This window comes from Petaurus breviceps, unplaced genomic scaffold (assembly GCF_028583685.1).
Source record: "Petaurus breviceps papuanus isolate PSGF00001 unplaced genomic scaffold, PetGlider_PUasm1.0 139, whole genome shotgun sequence".
Taxonomy (NCBI): Eukaryota; Metazoa; Chordata; class Mammalia; order Diprotodontia; family Petauridae; genus Petaurus; species Petaurus breviceps.
Genome location: NW_027185697.1, coordinates 10,152,519 through 10,174,884, shown reverse-complemented (window position 1 = coordinate 10,174,884; position 22,366 = coordinate 10,152,519). Strand labels below are relative to the sequence as shown.

The window sequence follows — 22,366 nt, the reverse complement described above, 5'->3', positions numbered from 1 at the left end:
TATCCTCTCCCATCTCTACCTTGCCGCCACTCTATCATTCATTGCCCTATCCCCAAAGAGACTAAGCCTTCAAATTCTTTTTTTTTCAAGATGATTCCGTAGCATAGTGAAAGCTTCTTGGAAGAGAGTGGGACCCTTACTTTGTGATACTTGCTCAGAGACAGACTGGGGATTGGTCAGGGTAGGTACTGGCCTTGTGGAGAGATGCACATACTCAGAGAGACACTCACATACATAGGTTTGCTCACTGTCAGCTGTTGGAAACAGTGGAAAGTCAGTGAAGATTGTCTGTTGAGATTTGACTTTCTTTTTCTTATTCCTACACCAAACTAGAACATTCATGGTACCCCGAGCCCTTCTTTCAGAGAGTATTGAAAAAGGTCCTGGATTTAGGTACAAGGGACAGAGGACCTGAGTCCAATTCCTGTAGCCTCTACTACATAGAGACCGATGGTGGCTAGGCAGTTAGAGGGCTGGGCTTGCAGTCAGGAAGACCTGAGTGCAGATATGACCTCAAACACTAGCTGTATGCCCCCAAGCAAGTCACTTAACCTGTATTTGCCTCAGTTTCCCCAAGTGTAGCATAGGGATGACAATGATGATAGCTAACATTATATGGTGCTTCTCTGTCAGGTACTGTGCTAAGTGATTTTCAGTTATTTTCTCATTCAATCCTCAAAACAACCCTGGAAGTTAGGTGCTCTTTTAAGCTCCATCTTACAGTTGAGGAAACCGAGGCAAGCAGTGATTAAGTGACTTACCCAGGGTCACACAGTCAGTAAATGTTGAAGGTCAGATTTGAACTCAGATCTTCCTGATTCCAGCTTGGCTCTTCTATCCACTGCCAGCCTAAATGTTTCCCAGGGTTATTGTGAGGATCAAATGAGTTAATGAAAAAACAAATAAAATACTTAGTGTGATGCTAGGTACATAGTAGGTGCTATATAAATGCTTATTCCTATGTTTGACTTTGATCAGGGTACAGTCTCTCTGGGTCTCAGTTTCTCCAATCAATTTTGCCTACTTTGTTTTGTATTTGCTCATCTGTACATGTTGCTTTCCTTCTCTAGAATGTAAGCTCCTCGAGAGCAGGAAATATTTTAATTTAGTCTTTGTATTCTCAGCATCCAACTTAATACCTGGCATACAGTAGCAGCTTAATAAATGCTTGTTGCACTAATTTGAATCCCTAAAGGGAGCTGGGCCAGATGACCTCCAAAGTCCTTTCTAGCTCTCAAAAGTGTGTGATAAAAATTACTTATATGAAAGGGTCTCCCCTCAACCCTGGGGTCTGCCATTTTACTAGAAAGAGGCATTTAACCCAAAGGAATAAGAGGCTAATGGTGGAAATTTAGGCAGAGTGATTGACCAGAAGAAGATCATTTTAGGTAGGGATGCCCTCGCATTATACCCATACATCACTCCAGCAAAGGTTGGTCCCCTATAGACACAAAAATATTCAACAACCCATTCCCAAATGCAGACTAATTTTCTACAGATCTTGTCCTTTTTACTTCCAGGCCACCTTTCTAATACTTCCCCATGTCTCCACTCACACATTCACCATCCCAGCTCAGGTTCTTATCACCTCCTTGCCTGGACTATTTTAACAGCCTTACTCTTGGCCTCCCTGCCTCAGGTCTTTCTCCACTTCAGTTCCTCTTCCAACCAGCAGCCAAAATGATTTTCCTAAAGCACAGATCTGACCATAACCCCTGACATGTACTGACAGTAGGATCTGGGAGTCATTTAATCTCACCATTGCTTTAGGCCATGGGTGGGGAAGCTGCAACCTTGAGGCCCTCTAAGTCTTCAGGTACCACCCTTTGACTGAACCCAAATTTCTCCAAACAAATCTCCTTAATAAAGGGATTTGTTCTGTAAAACTTGGACTCAGTCAAAAGGCTGCACCAATGACCAAGAAAGCCACATATGGCCTTGAGGCTTCAGGCTCCCCACCCCTGCTCTAGACGGTTTGAAGGCTATAACATGCAAAGATAGTGCTGATCTGCACCAATAAAGGGATCCTCATGAAGCATTTCCAGTGAAATCATGTGTCCAGTTCCTTTTCCTATGAACAAGTTGTCTTTCCTGTTGGAATGCAAACTTTCTTAGGGCAGGGCTGTTGCATTTTTGTCTTTGCATTTCTATTTCTTAGCACAATTTGGGCGAAGAGTTGGCTCTTAATAAATACTTGATGGATTCATGACATTCCATAACCTGGATTCCACCCATTCCCCCAACCCCTTATCTCACTATTTTGCTCCAGGAGCCCCTACCTCCAGCCACAGTGGTCTACTCAGAGGATTATAAATTTAGAGTTGGAAGAGACAGAAGAGGCCAGAAAGTGGGATCCTTTCATTTTAAAGATGAGAAAAGTGAGGCCCAGAGGACTTAAGTGAACTGTCCAAGGTCATATAGGTAGTAAGGGAATGAGTGAGATTTTAACCAGATCTCTAACACGAATCAATCCAACATTATTTCCCATATGCCACACTCCTACTACCCATGGGGCTTCACACCTCTTTTCAATCTATTTCCATTGTCTGAAATGCCTTCTTGTGCCCTTCTTCCCTCCATTCTTCCAGCCCAGTTTAATTGTTGTCCCCTTCAGGAAGCCTTCCCTGACCACTCCAGTTCACAGAGCTCTCCCTGCCTCCCTTTCCTCACTTCTTTCTCCTCTCCTCTCCTCTCCTCTCCTCTCCTCTCCTCTCTTCTCATTATTCTTCTCTCTCTCCCTCCCTCTCTCCCTCCCTTCTCTCTGTCCCTCCAGCCTCTCTCTCTCTCTGTCCCTCCCGTCTCTCTCTCCCCCCCCCCCCCCCCTCTCCTTTCCTCTCCCTCCTGAACTCTAAATAGATGCCTCACTTACTGTCTGATTCATTCATTTGACATTTGGCAACACTGACTTGTATGGTTCTCTGACTGTTTTATATTTGTCTCTCCAAGGTGACAGTGAGCTTCTCAACAGAAAGACATTTGTTCTCTCATCACACAGGGCTGAGTCACATTCCCAGTAGGTACTCAACAAATACTTTTGAATTGGAATTGAACAGTTTTGTGTTCTAGACTCTTGTTGGAATCTTACCAGTCCCCCAGGCCAGGAAAAAACCTGAGGTCTCTACCCTGAGCTGAAAAACTCCTCTTTCATCATTTCAGGGAAATCTGGCTGTCGAGTGATAAAGGATATTCTGCCCTGTCCTCCCCCACCCCCATCCCGGGAGTCCTCAGGCCTTCTTGCTCTCTGGCTTCACTCCCAACCAGGCAGATTAAGGGTTTCTAGTCCCAAACTCTCATTTTTCAAATTAAGAAACAGATCCAGAGGAGTTTCTCTGTATGATGGTCGGGTTTTGATTAGGTCAATAGGCCAGCCACATGGGGATTGGGGTGAATGAAGGAGGTAATATGGAAGAGCGGGAAGAACATTAGCTTTGGAATCAGAGGACCTGAGTTTGAATCCTCATTCTATCACTATCTGAGTGACCTGGGAACAGTAATGAGACCTCTGAGGTCCCTTCCACCTCTGTATGATCCTATGAGGTATAGACTCAAACACACACACAGACACATACACACACACAGAGGATTCACAAAGAGACATACTCTATGCATATGTTGTGAATACCTAGGTTGTCTAGGTATATACCTGGACATGTCTCCAAGTTAGAATATATAGTCATTGAAAGCAGGAATTTCTTTTTGGGGGGAATGGTGGTGGGGGGAAGGTGGCTTTCTTTGTATCATCATAAATGCTTGTGGACAGACTTCATCCCACATAGACACAATCATAGAAAGAAAAACACCGACATTCACAGATAAGCAGACCAAAGCATACACCTGCACGTACAAACACAACACCTCACATATGTTGAAACATTCATATCCATACAGAAGAGCACTCATATATACCCATTTCACAGATGCATACACACATCTATAAATCCAAACACACTGAATTATACAGACATTCACTCAGGCCTCTCATGAGATCTGCATTTCTGCTGGCTTTATTCTCTCAGCCTTTGGTAGACCCAGGGTAACCAATTGTCTAAGAATATAAAAGGAGCTGGTTGGGCAAGTGGCCTTAGCCTAGGAAGGAAAGGAAGCAAAGGGATGCCTGAGGAGCTCTTGAAAGTCAGGGCCATCATTGAGCCACATGGAGGGACACCAGTGGTCCATTGCCTGGCCTTTGGTTATAATATCTTGAAATGTGAGCAGTCACAAATGAACTATGAAATAGTCTCTAATGAGAGAGGATGATGGAGATACCCAGTAGGAAACCTGAAGGTAGTTGAGGGGTTAGAGATGAAAGGATAGGCAAAATGGGGCCCAAGTCTTCATCTTTCCCTAGTCCACATCTTTCCTCCTTTCCAGCATTCCTTTTCTTCTATTCATTTTGTTTTTATTATTTCTTTGCTTTTCCCCTCTTTCAATCTTACATTTTCTTTCTGTTTGGCACTTATATTTCTTTCTATTTATCTATTAAAATTTCTGTATTTAATTTTCATTTTTCTTTTATTTTCTGTCCTTATTAATTTTTATATTAATTATCCCTCCTTTTGCATTATTCTATTTTCTATTACCCTCTTTTCATTTTCCCTCTTATACTCTTTTCCTAACATATCTTACCTCATTTAACAGATGAAGAACTGAGGCAAGCAGGGTTAAGTGGCCCAGGGTCACACAGCTAGTCAGTGCCCGAGGCCAGATTTGAACTCAGGGAGATGAATCTTCCTTCCTTCCTTCCTCTAGCTATTGCAGCTCTTCCTAACTGCCCTGGGATTTTAAATGGGACTTAAAGATAGCCAGGGAAGTCAGCAGGCATTCCAGGCATGGGAGACAATCAGAGAAAAAAGTATTTTGTTCATTGAACATTAAGGAGGCCAGTGTTATGATGTCAATGAGTCCATGACAGGGCATAACGTATAAAAAGTCTGGAAATATAGGTGGGGACTATGTATTTGCCTCAGTTTCCTCATCTATAAATGAGGTGGAGAAGGAGATGGCAAACCACTACAGTATCTTTCCCAAGAAAACCCCAAATGGGGTAACAAGGAGTTGGAATGACTGAATAAAAAATGTTATTAAAGGCTTTGAACAACAGAAAATTTTGTATTTGGTCCTGGAGGTGATAGAGGTTCACTTGAATTTATTGAATGGGAAAGTGACATGGATGAACCTACGTTTTAGGAAAATCACTGATGACAGAACAGAGGATTGGTTATAGTGGAGAGAGACTCCTGTAGGGAGATCCCCAGCAAACTCTAACAGCAAACTTGAGATGATGAGGGCCTGCCTTAAGGTAGTGACTGTGTCAGAGAAGGGAAGCAAGGTGTATTGGAGAGATGTTTCAAGGGTGAAATTGGCAAACCTTGCCAACAGGTGCTCTTGAAGGATCTCCATTTGGGGATTCTTATTTGAAGAGCATCTCCCTGTTAGTCAAACTTTATGTCTGGGCTGAAGTTTAAGTGTTCAGGACTGGGTTTTGGAAAGAATCAGAAATTATCTGAGCAGTTTTTCTCTCTTGGTACAGTGGAAAGCATCAGAGGACCTGGATTTGAGTCTTTGCCACTTACTCGTTGTGTGCCTTTTGGTAAGTCACTTAATCTTTTTGGAACTCAGTTTCTCCATCTCTAAAAAAGAGACAGTTGGACTAGGTACACTCTGAAGCCCCTTTCAGCTCTTAAATCTGCAGTCCCCATGCTGCAAGCCACCTAAAAACCCATCCACCACAGCAATTTCTCTTAAAGACCCAGATGATTGTATCACTCTGCTTTTCTCTCTTCTCTAGCTTCAAGGTTCCATTCAGAGATCTTCCCCCCTTCTCCTAAAATGTAGTGATTTCCATTTATGTTTATGAGAATTCCTTATATGGAGTCAAATCAGAGTCTCTAAAGATTTAGCGGATTATGGCTTACCTAGGGTCACACAGTAGCCAGTTTTCAAGGCAGGTTGAATCTTTCTGATTCCAAGTCCTCTCTCTCCCCCCCCCCCCCCCCAACTATGCAGCTGTAGAGAAAAGTTTTAAAAGGAAAAATAAAATTTTTCTTTGGGCCACACTCTGAAATCCCTACTTTCTCCCCAACTAGAATATAAGTTGAATGTAGAGACTGTTCAGTGAGTGTGTTACTGTCAACCCTGGAGCTACCTCCAACCTTTACTTACTTTTTTTTTTTTAACACATCCATCTGTGTTGGTTGCTACAAGTAGTTACAAGCAATCCAGCCTTGCAGCCCCAGTCCCAGCCCCAGCCCCCACCCCAGTCCCAGCCCCAGCCCCAGCCCCAGCCCCAGTCCCAGCCCCAGTCCCAGCCCCAGCCCGGAGATGTCCGTCCTCAGTTTCGGCCTCCTGGGAAGACACTGTGGCGAGTGGCCAGGCAGGTGCAGGATCCTCTTCTGCCCAAGGTGCTGGGGTCAGGGAGGCTGGAGAGGAATTTGGGGCTTTGGGACCCTGACAGGGCCAGGGCCCAACAGCAGGCAATCCTTCAGTAGAGGTAAGGTCAGAGTGGGGACATTCCACCATGCAGTCTGAGGCCCCAGATTTGGAGCAGAGGCTGGGAGGGAGGAATGAATCAGTTTCTGGCTTTTCTTTATTCTGGCCCAGGACAAATAGTAAGAGCCTTCGGGTCCTGAGATCCAGGCTGAAGAGCTAAGGTGATTGGTGTTTGCCATGGGGGTGTCATAGTCTGGGGGTTCTGGAGGTAGGACATCACCACAGCAGAAATGGAGAGCATGAAGCTGCTCATCATTTGTTGGTATCTTCAGAGCTTCCGAGAATTGGTGAAGCTGATGAAGGAACAGTAGACAGAAATCCAGGCACACCACTTCAATTTGAGTATGAGGCCACACATGCTGAAGATCATTCCCAGCAGGTTCATGTAGTCTGGGGTTGGATCATCCAGGGCCGGGTTGTTCTCCGTGGCAGGTGGCTTGTACCTGATCACCTTGTTGGGCCACCAGGGTCCAACATGTTGTTCTCGGACCCCAACCTTGACTTTCATTGGTTACTGGGTGGGGAGTGTCCACCCTTTTTTCTCTTCTTCTGACAAATTTCGACCTAACGTTTCAATCTTGATTCAAACACCACTTTCTTTGGGAAGCCTTCCCCACTCTTGGTAGTAACCTGCAGGATACACCACAGATCTAGGGCTAGAAGTGATCTTAGGCCCTATCAAGGCCGAATCCCTCATTTTGTAGTTGAGCAAACTAAGGCCCAAAGAAGTTAAATGATTTGCCGAGGGTCACATAGAAGTGTTTGTGGCAGGATTTGAACTCTCACTTAGCACTGCGCTCACTTCTCTAATGCATCTCCCATGCAATAAGGGGGATTAAAGCCATGTCTAAAGTGTCCTTTAAATGCACGTATATATTTGCTATTTTGTGGGTTTGCATCGTCTTTATTTCTGAATATCTGCTTTCCAATTAGCCGTTCATTCTCTGAGTAACCCCAGCTTATTTGCTTTCACTGTATCTTTAAGAAGGAGGCAATCGAAACTATTGTTTCACTTGGAACAAAGATTTAAAAAAAAGGGGGGGGATTTTTTTTTTTTTTAGCAAAACGAACCATCCCCTTGTCGTGCTCCCTTATGAGACTGAAGTTATACGAGGACAGAGGTCGTTTTATCTAAGAACTGTGCTTTTCACTCAGTAAACACTTAGAACATGTTTGTGGAAATACATTTATTTGAATGGAAATGATGAGGGAAAGCTTAGAGAGGAAACACGATTGTTGAATTAGCCGAATAACTGAACCCTCGTCTCCACTTGCCATCGGGTGTAAGTAAGGCGTTGGGGGTGGGGGTGGCGGCGGTGAAATGTGTGCGTCCCTTTGACCTGAATGGCGGCGGTCTTGGCAGAGAGTATAGGATACCCCTGCCTGCTTAACATCATCAGAAGGAATTTGCTATTTCAGACCCACCGGTTTATTATGGGCAGCGAATACCCGGACACACCAAGGCTAGTCACCTGCTGCGACCACACGAAAGACGGAGAAGCCCGGTATGAGCAGCGGGCACCACCCTCCTGCCTTTCCGCTTTCCCTCTTGCTTTGGAGTAGGGTCACTAAAAATACTCAGCCTCCTCATCTATCAGTCTTCCCGGGTTCTTCCCCCTCCACCACAAGCTTGGAGCCTCCCGCTGCTGCTAGAGAGTAACTCCCGAGCCAAGAGAAACGAAATCTGGGATGGAGAAGAGAGAGGCAAAGCTTGGGGGCGGAGACGGGGAGGGCTGGCAGTGAGCCAGCCCCAGACCAAGGGCTGGGAGCGCCAGGCGGGAGCTGGCCTTGCCCAGGGCGCCCCACATCAAGGAGTCAAGGTTGGACGCTGCTATTCTGGAGCCGAGTACACCCCCCCCCCCCCCCCATCTATAGCCAGGGCTCAACTAAGTGAGGAAGAGATTAAGAGACTAACAGAAAGGAAGGAAGGACCAAAGAGAAGAAGGGAGTGGACGGATCGAGGGAATAACATAAAAGACCAGAAGCGACACAAAGAGTAGAAGCCGGAGAGTAGAGACAAAGGAAACAGACCGGCTGGAAGGGCAGACAGAGCGAAGGCCAGGACAGCTGGGGACTGACAGACAGACAAGGCAGCAGGACAAGAGTGAGGAAGGGAACAGAAAGGAGAGGGGCCAGGCAAGATAGAGAGCCAGACCTGACCAAAGAAGGACTAGGCCCATGAGACTTGGAGCTATAAGGGGCCTCAGAGGTCCCCGAGTCCAGACCTCTTATTTTACAGATGAGGAAACTAAGGCTCCAAGAGGGCAAATATCTTGCCTCCCTCCCTCCCCGCCCTTAGTGCTGGAGACAGGATTCGAACCCAGGTTTTCCTCACTCTAAGCAGCGCTCTATTCACCCCACACAGCCTCTTTGGGGAAAAAAAGAAAGTGTAACTCGAAATTTGCCTAGAGTGTTAGTGGAAGTAAGTGTATGGAGTCCGTTTGGTCTCTAGTCAAGAGGGGTGAGTTAGTCCATAGCTCTTGCCTTCAGTTTCCTGATTTCGAAAACGAGGGGACTGGGCAAGCGGGGTGGGGGAGTAGGGGTGCCGAATGGGAGGGCGTTCTAGGAAGAAGCCAGGACCCTTATTATTCTTCCCTTGAGAGAATCTCATAATCAAAACCCCAACATGTCAGCTCGGAAACCACGTACTCCAGTCCCGTCTGGAGGAGCCTTGCTCTCCTTGCATCACCGCTCAGTACTAGCGGCCCCAAGTGAGGAGGCAAGAAGACAGTGACGCGGCTTTTCTCGAAGCTCCCTGAGGTGCCGCTGGTGAAGGTTAAACTTGTTCAAACTTCCCCTTGTACCTCGAAGAAGATCCCAGTGTGGCCCCAGACCTCTGCCAACGGACTCTTTCCTAAACTTTCGTGGTTGAACTGTGCGTGAGTGCGAAGAAAGAACCCTCGACCCACACAAGCCCCAGACTTAAGCCTCCCCCAAATCTTGCTGCTATATCTATGCCCCAAAGGGAAATAGAGACGGATCCCTGCAATGACCCCAAATCAACCTCATTCTCAAACGGACAGAGAAAACAGGCCAAAACCAGTGTCGAATTTAAAAATCGAATTCTTCAAATCCATAAAACGAGGGAGGTCGAAAGAGATAGGGGCCGCTCCCATAGAACTGGTTTGTGAACCTTGCGAACAAGAGAGCCAACCGAAGTTCCCCGGGGTCCTCTTCTCTCACCTCCTTTGGCCCGGAAGCAGAGACTATAAGACCCAACAGAAGGAAGGTAGAGAGCAAGTTAGGACTCGAGAATTCATCTGCATTACGGCGGAGCGCCTTGCCTAAGTCCAGCAAGGGTGTGGAGGGCGGCGGGGGCAGAAGGGGTCCCCCTGCCATTTGGTGCAGCCTGTCTGGTTGGCTCTCCGTTGTGGGTTTCCATTTTAATCCGTGCAGGTCCGGGAGAGCGACTGGCGCTTCTACAAAGGGGCAAGGACTGCTCTGTGATATAAGCAAGCAGACACTAGGATTTCCTCCCCCAACTTTGATCAATTTTACAGCGACACACTGGTTCTTTAATACCAAAAAATTAAAATGTTGTGAATTTCACAATCCCTTTCTTCACAATTCTAGGAAGGCTGGAGGGCAAGGATCATTCCCATTTGAGGGAGGAGGAAGGTTCAGAGAAAGAGAAAAAAATGACTTGTTCAGGGTCTCAGAGCTAGGTAATATCGCAGTCGAGATTTGAATACGCGCGTCTCGCGTCCAACACTGTCTCTAGTCACTCCCTTCTTCCAAGTTTCCTGTCCTACAAGGGCAATAAAATCTGACCCTAGTCTGTGGAGCGTGGAGATGCCTGTTTAACATTCTAGGAGAAAAAGACCTACAGTGTCGCAATGACGCAGTCATTTCCTGTCTCCCCTCTCCCCCCCCCCCCGTTTGTTATTCTCGGTAGAATAATTAAAAATAAAAAGTCGATCCACTTTGTCCAATCGCAATCGTCCTCCTCGATTTTCACTATTCTTGCCCTCTTCTTTCCTCCTTCAAAAACAAAACAAAACAAAAAACCTAAACCCTTGAAAAACCCCTTCTCAAGATGACTCCCCATGTACCTGTCCTGCTCCTAACTCTGTACCCTTCCAAAGACCCAAAGTTACGACCCTTCCCTGAAATAGCGGGGGTCAGGTGCCTAAACAAGAGGGTAAAGTCTGGTGGTGGTGCTGGTGGTGGTGTGTTAGGAGAACCAGGGATCCAAAGAGGGAGTGAAGAGAAAGACTGATCTCAGTCTCTGAGAGAAAGAGCCAGAAACAGAAACAGGCAAACAGCCAGACACACAGTGGTAGGAATGAGAGGACATGCTGGAAGAGAGACAGGGTCCTAGTAAGTGACAAAGGAAGAGAGACAGAAAACCAGAGAGATAGAGACCATTGGAAATGGAGACAGACAGCACTCATTCACAAAGCAAGGAGAGAAAAGGCAATAGAAAGACATAGGCAGAGAGAGAAAAAAGGAGGCCGAAGGAAACAGCCAAAGTCCACACCCAAAGGAAGGAGAGAAGGGAGGAGAGAAGGCGAGGAGATGCCGCACTGGTTTTAGGCCCTTCTACCACTCCAGCGTTCCACAATAGAGCCAGAGCGCTCTGATCTCTGAGCTGTCTCGCTCCCTGGCCCAAGAAGGATATGATTTCTTTCCTGTTTTGATTTTTATGATGGCCAAAACTTGCGAGTTTTCACGTGTGGTTTGTAATAATGTTTCCCCCAATGGTTGTTTCCTGCGCTAATTCTTTGCAGACACAATACCAGAGAAAGGTCCGGGTTCTTTTTTTTTTTTTGTCTGAAGTGGTTACAGAGGCTACTCTGGGAGTTACAATGTTTCTTCTGCTACAGCTCGATTTCCTAGAATTTTCTCTAGACGGGAGCGAATTCTCTGGTCCTAAGACCTCAGCCCCAAAACAGAGGTTGAAGAAAAGGTGGCATAGATCTTACGCTCCACGGCTGAGCATCAAACCTCAGTCTTCCCGGACTGTGTTTAGGCACGTCAGTCCCCAAAGTCCAGTCTCAGAGGGAAATCATACCAGATTTATCTCCTTAATCTAAGATCCCTAGGGACTGGGAATCCGGGGAGGGGAATGACAACCAGGACCCGAATGGATCTTTTATCTGTTAGCCCGAAGATAAAATCATCTGTGATCGACATCACCAGTCGCAGAAATTGACTGACAACTGGGGCTGGTTGAGGATGGGGAAAAGAGTCGGGGCTGAGGGCTAGTAGTGAGAGGGACACACCCATAGGTCACTTCTCCCTGGGTCCTTAGCTTTGTTGTCACTTGGGCCACTGAACCTCTCCTCGATATGGCACCCAGCACGGCCTGGCCTACCAGAAAGATCTCCCTCGACCAGCTGGTGGAAGCAGGGATGTCCTAACCCCCGCCTTCCTTCCTCTTTATTTCACTACTCCCTAACTCCGAGAAGGTAGCTCTAGGTGGGTGTCTCAGGGCCTCCCAGTGGCTTCTGGACTAGGGAGGTGACTAAGTGCAGCTTCACTTGCCACTTAGAGATCTTCCCGATGGTGGAGTCAGAGAGATAGTAGGAGACAGATAGGGAAATGGACTGAATGTGAGTTGGCTAGAATGGACACAGGGCGACTGTATTAGAGGCGGCTGCATATTGGAGGGGAAGGTGTAAGGGAAAGAGCCCTGGCATCTGGGTCAGAAAGCTTATGGTCAGCTGGAGGCTCTGCTTATGTGACCCCAAGCCTTCTGAACCTCAGTGTCTTCATCTGGAAAATCAGGAGTTGGATCAGGTCTCTGATGTTAGGATCATTAAAGAGCACGTGTATGTATGTATATGTGTGTATAGGCATGTATTTGTAGGTGTGTGTATATGTAATACACACATATGTGTGTGTATATGAACGTATTTATACCAATGTAGGGACAACGAGATAACCCGGATTACCTTGGGCCCAAAGGCTAGCCTACCGGATAGCAGAGGCATCTTGGGATCTTTGGGCCCGTCTTCTCCCAGATACCTGGCCCAGAAGTATTTCTAGCACGAGGGAAATGGCCTTTGGAACCCGTGAAACTTTCTTCTTGAGTTTCCAAAGGGGTTCAGAGCTCCAAAGGCGGAGGAAGGATTTAATTTTTGGAAAAAGGCCAAAGTGGGTGCGCCAAGCCTGGTAAATTGGCCAAGTTTCTGGGCTGCTAGCTCTGAAGGAGGTCCAGAACGAAGGCAGGGCTGTCGAGTAGCGGGCCGACTTTCTCGTGTGGTTTTGAAAGCTGGCCTCCTGGAGGAACCTCGGCAATGTTTTAAGATACAGATACAGGGTCGAGGCCAGGGCTTCAAAAACGAATAAAGCTGGGTTGGATCGGTAAATGCCGGTCTTTTTGCTTACAACAATTTCATTCATTCTTGCACCCTGTATGTGGTGTATGGTTATGGGTGTGTACTATGCATGTATGTATGATAATTTGTGTAAGTATGCATTTGTTAAGCGAACGTATACATACACTCAGTGTGTGCATAGTATGGGGGCATATACTTATATCTTTTCCTTTGTGTAAAAAGACACGCTTGAGTATGTGTGCTTGCTTGTGTCTTAAAACAAAGAAATTAACTAAAACACCGAAAAAAGTAGAAAAAATGGGGAAGAAGAGGAATGGAAGAGGAGAGAATTTGGAAAACAAGCTCCTTCCTCAGCCTTCCGTGTGTGCTGGGCAAGGAGACTGTGCTGGGGGCAGTGTCTTGGGACTTCACGTTTCACACTCCCACTCTCAACACAGGAATCACCCGCCACCTTTTCAAAGCCGATCTGACGGAGAAAGGCAGTTTTGGCATTGTCGGGTCAGAAGGAATTAAGAGAGCTTGAAACGGGGTTAGAGGGATAGGAGCGAGGGTTCGAAACGGGATTAGAGAGTTCAAAAACAGGTCAGTGAGAGCTAAAGCAAGTCGGGGAGGTCTATACGGGGTCAGGGTTCTAATAGAATCAGAGACTTTAAAATGGGTGTCGGAGAGTTCTAAATGTAGTCAAAGGGAAATCTAGACGCGGACGAGGGTTTAAAAAGCAGCCCCGAAATTTTAAACCGGATCAAGCGTTCTAAATTGGGGTTAAGAGGCTTCTATACTGCGAGGGAATTCCAAAAGGAGTTTCAGAAATCGAAACGGAGTTCAAAAGTTCTAAATGGATCCGAGAATTCCCAAAGGAGCCTCAGAATTCTAAATGGGCCCAAGATTTCGAAAAGGAATTTCAGAATTCTAAGCGGAGTTTAAAAGTTCGAATAGGTTAGTTAAAAGAGCACCAGAATTCGAGACTGGGCTCTGAGTTTCCAAACGTCTACCTTTTCAGAGATTTCTACGTAGCTAGCTTCGCTGTGGGAAGGAACAAGACGCGCCACCCCAAACAGAATGGATTATTATTTTAGACTGAATCTGATCTGGGGTTCCAAATGGAGTTTTAGTGCCTTTCAGACTGGCATGCAGACATCTGCTCCGAGCTACGTGGAAGGATTCTCTCCAAAAATTCTTTAGAGAATCAGAAAGAATAAAAAGTTCCCAAAGCTTTATTTCCAATTGAATAATGATTGCAAAGGAATTGAAAAAAAAAAAAAAACCAAACCCAAACCAACAACAAGGGAATCTCACTTTCTTTGCTGGCCCCAGAGTCCCTTTAGGGCTGAAGACCCTCTTTCCCAACTTTTCAGAGGGCAATGATTGAGAAAGGAGTTGAGTGAGATAAGCACGGCCCCCAGCTTTGCTCTCTCCCCGCTATCCTCCAGCATCTTCAGGCGGCTGGGCGGGAGGAGTTCTCGGTGTCTTCTCAGGCCAAAGAGGAGACACACATGGAATCAGTTAAGTCCCCAGGAGGCTGGCGGAGGGAGGGAGGTGGTGATGAGATACTCCGGAAAACTGTGACAAGGCCCGGAAAGTTGTTAGGTTATTTTTCCCTCAAGAGACCAAGAGGAGTTAAAATGCGGGGTTGGCTGGAGCCCTCTTATGATAATGGTGTTTGCAAACACTTGGGAAATTGAAAAGCGAAGGTGCAGGAGGGGATTGGGAGAGAGGGGAGTGGGAAGAGAAATAAGGGAGAGAAGGGTGTCAGGCTGTGAGAAGAGAGGTGAGAAGGCAGGAAGGAGGTTGGAGCTGAGAAAAAGAGACTGTCAGACGGAAGCAGACATATCTCAAGAAACAGATAAGGGGGTGGGAGACTGAAAGACACGGAGAAAAGGGGAGAAAAAGCACAAACATAGAGAGAAAGGAAAGATAGAGATGGAAACAGAGCACAGGAGGAGAGAGAGATGGGAGAGAAAGGAGAAAAGAGAGACTGGGAGAAGGCAGATAGAGAAAAAGGCTTACGTCCACAAGAGACAGAGCGGGTGAGCGGATGGAGTTAAGTAGGGATTTTAAATATTTTTTATGTGTGCTCTGGACCCCTATAGACAATCTGATGGTGAGTTACCTTCTGAGAATATGTTTTAAAATGCATAAGATACAAAGGAAATTGGTTGTGTTAAAATGGAGTTATCAAAACATTTTTTAAAAAGTTCAGAGAATTCAGGTTAGAAATCCCTGATTAGGGAGAAAAAGAGACTGAAAGACACAGAGACAGAGGAGGAGATATCTGACACATATGCTTTTATAAGGAGAAAGAGAGGAATGAAAGAAACAGACCAGGAGAAGAAAATTGGAAACAGAAACAGACATGTAGAGAAAAGCACAAAAACAGAGGGGGGAAGAAAGGAATAGGAAAAAATCCAGGAAGAAAAGAAAGGACATCGAAGGAGATTCTGAGACAAAAAGGAGAAAAAGACACAAGATAAACAGAGAGAGAGAGAGAGAACATATGGTGGGCAGGAAATAAGAAAAAAAAAATGGGACACAGAGAGATAGAGATGGCCAGGAAGAGAGGGAGAAAATGAGACAGAATGGGGGCACAGAGAAACGGGAGGGGGGGGAGGGACAAGGCAAAAAGGAACAATGTAAAAAAGGTGAAACAAGGGAAGAGAAGAAGACAATATTTTGAGGAAGGCGAGAGGGAGAAGGGAAGGATTGACATTAAGAAGGGAAGAAGATGGGGAAGGGAGGGGACCTGAGATGAAAGTCTCCTAGGAAATCAAGAGTGATTCAGTGAGGGGTGGCTAGGTGGTGCAGTGAATAGAGCACCAGCCCAGGAGTCAGGAGTTCCTGAGTTCAAATCTGGCCTCAGACACTTAACACTTGCTAGCCGTGTGACCTTGGGCAAGTCACTTAACCCCAATTGCCCTCCCTTGCCCCCTCCAAAAAACAGAAAAAAAAGGATTCAGTGACCTTATACAAAGCAGAACCAGGCTTTCTGGTATGATTGGAGACTATTTCCTCTAATCCTCTCTCTGCCAGCCTGAGGCTAGGGCAAGGGGGGAGGGGGGGCATTCTGGGACTGTGACTGGGAGTCTAGCAATGAAACAAGACTGATCTAGGAAACCCTCTCTACCTTTAGCAACACAAGGGTGACAGTTGTTGAGGAAAATCTTCATATGTCCTACCATTGCCTCCCCTCCTCTCCCTTACCCTCCTAATGCCCATCAAAGGTTGGAGGTTGGTGGTGGTGCCAATGGGAGCAGTCACCTACATTCTAATCTCTTGAATCCAGAGAAGGATTGAGCAGCCAGGGTTAGTTAGTTATCATTCCATTAAAAGGAAGGGTTGGAATGGATAAACTGTGCCATAGTAGGGAATCCTGGGATCTTGAGACAACTTACTCCCCTCCCCCCCCCGCCCCCCCCCCCCCCCCCCCCCCCCCCCGCCACCAGGTCAAGGGGTAAGAGTTTTCTCTATCTAGAGGTGCCACTAGGAAAGTGCCTCTACTCTCCTCCCTCCCTCAAAAAGAAACCGGCAGATTTGGCTTCAAATTTTACCTCTGAAACTCACTATCACCTGTGTGTCTTTAGACAAATCATCACCTCCCAGAGCCTCAGTTTCTGCATAAACAGCTTACATTTATATAGAAATTTTAGATTTGTGAAATACCATACATAGCTGATTTCATTGGAGACTCCCAACAACTCTGTGAAATAGCTGCTATTTTCTTTATTTATAATTTTTATTTTTTAAATATTTATAATATTTATATTTATTCTATTTTTTTCTTCATCTTTATAGATGAAGAGACTGAGGTTCCAATGGGTCCGTGATTTGCCTCAGATCACACAGTAGTAAGGGTATGAGGAATTCTTGACTCCTACTCCAAATGCAACATCTAGTTGCTTCTTTCATTTGTAAAATGTGTGGTTGGACCAGATTACCTCTGAGGTCCCTTCCAGCTCCAGGTGGATGATCCTGATGACTCCTTCAAGTGCCTAAAATCTCACCATTGTAACTGCATTTCACACGGTAGTATACTCTCTTTAATGTACTTTAAAATGTTGTAAAATTGATGTATTAAAAAAATCCCACAATAGTATTTTCCCATCCATTTCCAATTATTCTGTGCCCAGTCCCCAAATGAACCCCCCCTTTGTAACAAAAGAAATTAGTTAAGGACAACTGACTAAAAAAAACACATCTGGCAGTGTATGCTGCAATTCATACCTGTAGACCCCCACTTCTCTACCAACAAGAGGAATTTGTTATATCCTCTGTACTCTGGAACCAAAGTTGTTTATTCTATCTGATGAAGTTATTTACATGTCACGTTATGCGGTGTGGTTATCTGTTGAGAGGCATGGGGTATAGAGGAAAGAGCCTGCCTTGCAGTAGGAAAGATTTGGGGTCAAGTCCTTACTCATACTGTCTATGTGTCCCTGGGTGAGTTCCTCAACCATTACAGGTAACTGTCCCAAACTATAGTGCTCAGAGAAGGTGCCTATCTGCATTTGTAGGGGTCATTTCCTGATTGGAGTTCCCTAAACTAGTAGATACACTGGTCCAGTTCCATCCTTTTCTGTAGGGCTCTGACTAATCACTCCTTTAGACTTTGAGCCCTGGGAAGGTAGAGGTCATATCCTATTTAAACTCTGTAGCTATAGGTACTGTGTTATAATAACAACAGTAGGGACAGCAACCGTGCCTGGATGGGCTGCTTTAAGGCTTTTAAAACACTTTGCAAATATTCTCCCATTTTATTCTCACCACAACCCTGGTGAGGTAGGTGTTATTATTACCCCCCCCCCCCAGCCATTTGCAGGCAGAGGTGAAGTGACTTGTCCAGGGTCACACAGCTAGAAAGTAACTGAGGCTGGATTTCACTGCAGGTCCAGTGAGTTGCCTCATACAACAGCGACTTAATTAAATGGTAGTTGACTGAACAAATGATTAAGTCCTACCTCCAGATCATTTTGTAGAGCTCTTTCCTAACGGCAACCTGTGAGATTGATAGTACAGTTATCTACTCCTACTGTGCTGGTGAAGAAACCAGTGTTCCAAGGCTGGAGTGATCTGTACAAGGCCACAGTAATAAGGGTCAGGGCAGGTGCTGGAGACCAGCGTTCTTTATCTTAGCTCAAAACTGCTAACTCCTTTCACAACAACACATGTGCATATATACACTATATATGTATATATATATGTACGCACACACACACACACACATATATATATATATATAAATACTCATATATGTAAAGATAGTTCTTGCTTTATATAAATTTACATTTCAGAAATTTGACTCCCTGGCTGACTGGTGGCAGGATCTCACTCCAGTTCAGGAATGAACTCTTGGCAGGCAGTGGCAGGGGTGCTAACGGCAGGTCCTTCACCCCAGGGGGTGAGGCACAGAATGGAGGGGAAGGTGAGGGAGAGGTATGAGTGGTCTACTTACAGTAAGTGAGAACTGACTGTACACACGTATATAAACACACAATGCATATCTAAACATACATATACACATGCATATATATATATATATATACACACCTCTATGGGGCAGCTAGGTGGCCCAATGGATAGAGTGACAGGCCTGAAGTTAGAAAGACATCTTTCTGAGTTCAAATCTTGCCTCAGACACTTACTAGCTGTGTGACCCTGGGCAAGTCATTTAATCCTGTTTGTCTCAGTTTCCTCATCTGTAAAATGATTTGGAGAAGGAGATGGTAAACTACTTCAGTGTCTTTGCCAAGAAAACTGATTTGGACCTGACTGAACAACAAAAAACCCTATACAGTATTTGGTACATAACTATATACAAAATATTCAAAAATAGATACAAAGTAATCTTGGAGGCAAAGATAATAGACCCTTCAGGCAGGGTGAGATCAGGAAAGAACTTATTGTAGAAGGTAAAGCTTAAGTGTATTCTTTGAAAGAAATTTGAGACTCCAAGAGGTAGAGATAAGGAGACAGCACATTATGGGCATGGGGGGGGGAAGGGGCAGTCTAAATTACTTTACCCTTTAAGGTAGGTGCTATTTTTGTGCCTGTTTTACAGAACTGAGAAATAACTTGGAATACAGAATGTCAGAGTTGGGGGAAATCTTACAACATAGAACCTCAGAGATGGTAAGGGTCTTAGTCATAGACTAGCACAGTTCTGGAATATAGGATGTCAGAATTGGGAGAAATCTTAGAACACAGAATATCACAGTTGGAAGAAACCTTAAGTCAAAGAATGCTAGAGGTGGAACAGACCTTAAATATAGACCTAGAGCTATTGGAAAACTCAGAACATAGAATATCAGAGGTAAAAGGGACCTTAAAACAATCTAGTCCAACCCCCTTGTATATTAATGAAAAAACAGGTCCAATTGATTGGCATTCCCTTAGTTTAAAGAGTTTGGCAACCAGGAAAAGTGCTGCTATACATGCTTTTTGCACACTTGGGTCCTTTTCCTCCTTCTTTGATCTTTTTGGGGGGATAGGCTTACTAGTGGTCAAAGGGGATGCACAGTTTGGCAACCTTATGAGTTTAGAAATGGTTTCCCAGGGATTTCCAGGGGTTGAACTGAGACAAAATGACTTGACAAAAATCACAGCTCCACCAACAATGCACAGGTATTTTTTTTGGCAGTCCCTCTGACATTTGTCATTTTTCTCCTTTAAAATCTTTGCCAATATGATGGGAAGTGTTAAGTGGAACATCAAACTCACTTTAATGTGTATTTCTTTATTAGTAATTTGGAACATTTTTTTCCTTTTGGTTTCGATTTCTTTTTTTTTTTAATATCCTTTTATCATTTATATTAGGGGAATGACTTCCTGATTCCAATTTCTTCTCTTCCTCCTTTGCCTTTTTTGTCTTCCTCATCCTACTAATCCCCCTCCTCCTCAGTCATATTTATATAGCACATTAAGGTTTGCACAGTACTTTACAAATACTATCTTATCAAGCTCATGAACCCCTGGGAAGAAGGTACATCATTTTCATTTTGCAGATGAGGAAACCAAAGGATGGAGCATTTAAGTGGCTTGCTTAGAGTCACACAGCTGGTAAATGTCTGAGGTTGGATTTGGACTCAGGACTTCCTGACTCAAGGTTCAATATTCTATCTTCTTGGCCACCTTGCAGGGGCAGGTTTCCTATAATGAAAGATCAATTTCTATAAAACTCTTAAGGTGACTGGAGAGGAGGGTGGCTGCATCCAAAACTGTCTTTTACCTTTGAGGCAACTAGGTGGCACAGTGGGTAGAGTGCTGGGTCTGAAGTCAGGAGGACCTGAGTTCAAATCTGGCCTCAGACATTTAGTATTTGTGTGACCCTGGGCAAGTCACTTAATAGCTATGTGCTCCAGTTTCCTCATCTGTAAAATGGGAATAATAATAATAATACCTACTTTCCAGGGTGAGGATCAATTTAGATAATACTTGTAAAGTGCTTAGCCCAGTGCCTGACACATAACAGGTTTTTAACGAAATGCTTATTTCTTCCTTCCTTCCCTTCATTCATTTCAGCCCTATCAGAGCCAATCTGCCTGGCACAAGGGGCCCCTCTAGAGGATGAAGCTGTAAAGACAAATATTTGATTGCCAATGGATCTGATTGCCATCTTTCTGAATGGAGAATCTAAGAATGAGGATGGGTATGTAGGAGTACACACTGCTTATCAATGATATTAATGGCTGATATTTACGTAGCTCTTTTAGATTTACAAAGAGATTTATTGACATCATCATCTATCTCTTCAAAGGCTTATTAAACCATTCGAGACACATAGGGCTAGACAATGATTATAATTTCATTGGCACAGGGACCTCTCACTGAGGAAACTACCTTTGTAACTGCATATTGGCATCTTGTCTGCAATGTACAGTCTTAGAAAGTAACCTGGGGCACTGAGAGGTAAAAGACTTATCCACGGTCCCACAGCCAATAGGTGTCTGAGTCAGGGCAGGAACCTAGGCTCTCTATCCACTATGTCACGACGTTTGTGAAGTACATACTACCAGTACAATGATCCTCATTTTTTGAAGTGGTAGAATTGCAAAAAAGGAGTGGGGGAAAGGTGGGACTGCTTTGGGGCCGAAAGCATAGGTAGGCAGAACCACATGTATGGAGCATCCTAGGTTTCTGTGATTGTCCACAGTGGGCATGGAGAAAAATAGAACAGGCCAAGAACAGTAACTGAGATCTCTGGCTCCTCCCCTCAGTAACAGAGCTGTTTCCTCTTTTACCTTTTTGGGGGTAGACAGAAAGGGTAGAGATACTGCCTGAGTCCTTTTCACGTGTTGAAAATGGCAGTAAAGAAGAGGAGATGGGTGGAATTAATAACGTAGAGCTGGGGTGGGGAACCTTGGGTCTCAAGGCCACATGTGACCTTCTAGGTCCCCAGGTGTGGCCTTTTGACTGAGTTCAAGTTTTACAGAACAAATCCTTTTATTAAGGGGATTTGTTCTGTGAAGTTTGGATGGGGTCTTTTGGGAGGAGTATTCTGAGAGGACTAGAAGAATTTGCTACTACTCTCATTTTTCTGTTATGCACCCTGCTTTTTAAACTTTTAAGGAAATCACCCTTTTATGTTGCAATGATATATATATATATATATATAATGTACACATATCCATAATGATTAATATCAGTTCATCATAGGGAAGAGATTCAGAGATGAAAATAATAGGGACTAGGAATGTTAATATGAACCCCAACCTGGGTCCTGGAGCCCTGGATGCAGCATTGGGGAGGGGTGGCTGGTAAATACACATTAGATAACTGAGGTTCAGACAATTTGTAATATGCCCTTGTCTATACAATTATTAAACACTGCACACAGACACAGAGATGTGCATGCAATCACATAATTAGAAGCAAAACCCCATAGACTCTCCCCTGTGCTCTGTCCCACACACCCACCACCCAGTTACCAAATCCTATTATTTCTACCTTTTTAGCTTCTCTTGAACCCAGTCTCCCCTCTCCACTCCCACTGCAATCACTCTAGTTCAGGCTCTCTCTCACCTAGACCAATGTAGGAGACTCCTAGTTGTTCCTCTCATTTCTTGTCTTTCTACTTTATAATCTATTGTCCACATTGTTCCCTGAATTATCTTAATGCACCATTATGATCAATCCTTCTACCCCCCAAAAGCTTCAGCTTCTCCCCCTGGCTTACTGAATAAGCTTAAAACTCCTGACTATGGATTTCTAGATTATCCATCATCTTGGCTCCATTCTGCCTGGCATTGCTTTTCTCATTCTACTCACCTTATAGTCTATGTTCAAATCAATCAATCAATCAATCAATCAATTAATCATTTAAGAAGTATTTATTATTCACCATTATGTCAGTTATTGTGGGGGGTGCTGAGCATATATAGACAAAGATGAAATAGTCCCTACTTATTTTTTCTTTTACTTTTCAGTCTTTGTTCATTCCTTCATTTCTTTCTTTCCTTCATTTCTTTCTTTCTCTTTCCTTCATTTCTTTTTCTTTCTTTCTTTCTTTCTTTCTTTCTTTCTTTCTTTCTTTCTTTCTTTCTTTCTTTCCTTCCTTCCTTCCTTCCTTCCTTCCTTCCTTCCTTCCTTCCTTCCTTCCTTCT

General features: G+C 44.7%; 1 protein-coding gene across 10 annotated transcripts in view; it reads left to right on the top strand.

The window, feature by feature from the left end:
- Window positions 1-22,366, top strand: part of LOC138144808 (zinc-alpha-2-glycoprotein-like) — an 84,501-nt gene that overhangs the window by 11,210 nt on the left and 50,925 nt on the right. For 4 of the 10 annotated variants that reach the window (XM_069066330.1, XM_069066257.1, XM_069066322.1 and 1 more), the window contains exon 2: window positions 20,286-20,412. The exons of 3 other annotated variants lie outside the window; for them this stretch is intronic. In XM_069066330.1, the coding sequence (XP_068922431.1) occupies window positions 20,388-20,412 (25 nt within the window). In that variant the 5' untranslated portion in view covers window positions 20,286-20,387. Of the gene's footprint in view, window positions 1-5,530; window positions 5,591-16,574; window positions 16,794-20,285; window positions 20,413-22,366 lie in introns of those variants that run through there. 3 more of the 10 variants (XM_069066267.1, XM_069066282.1, XM_069066291.1) reach the window with 2 other exon arrangements.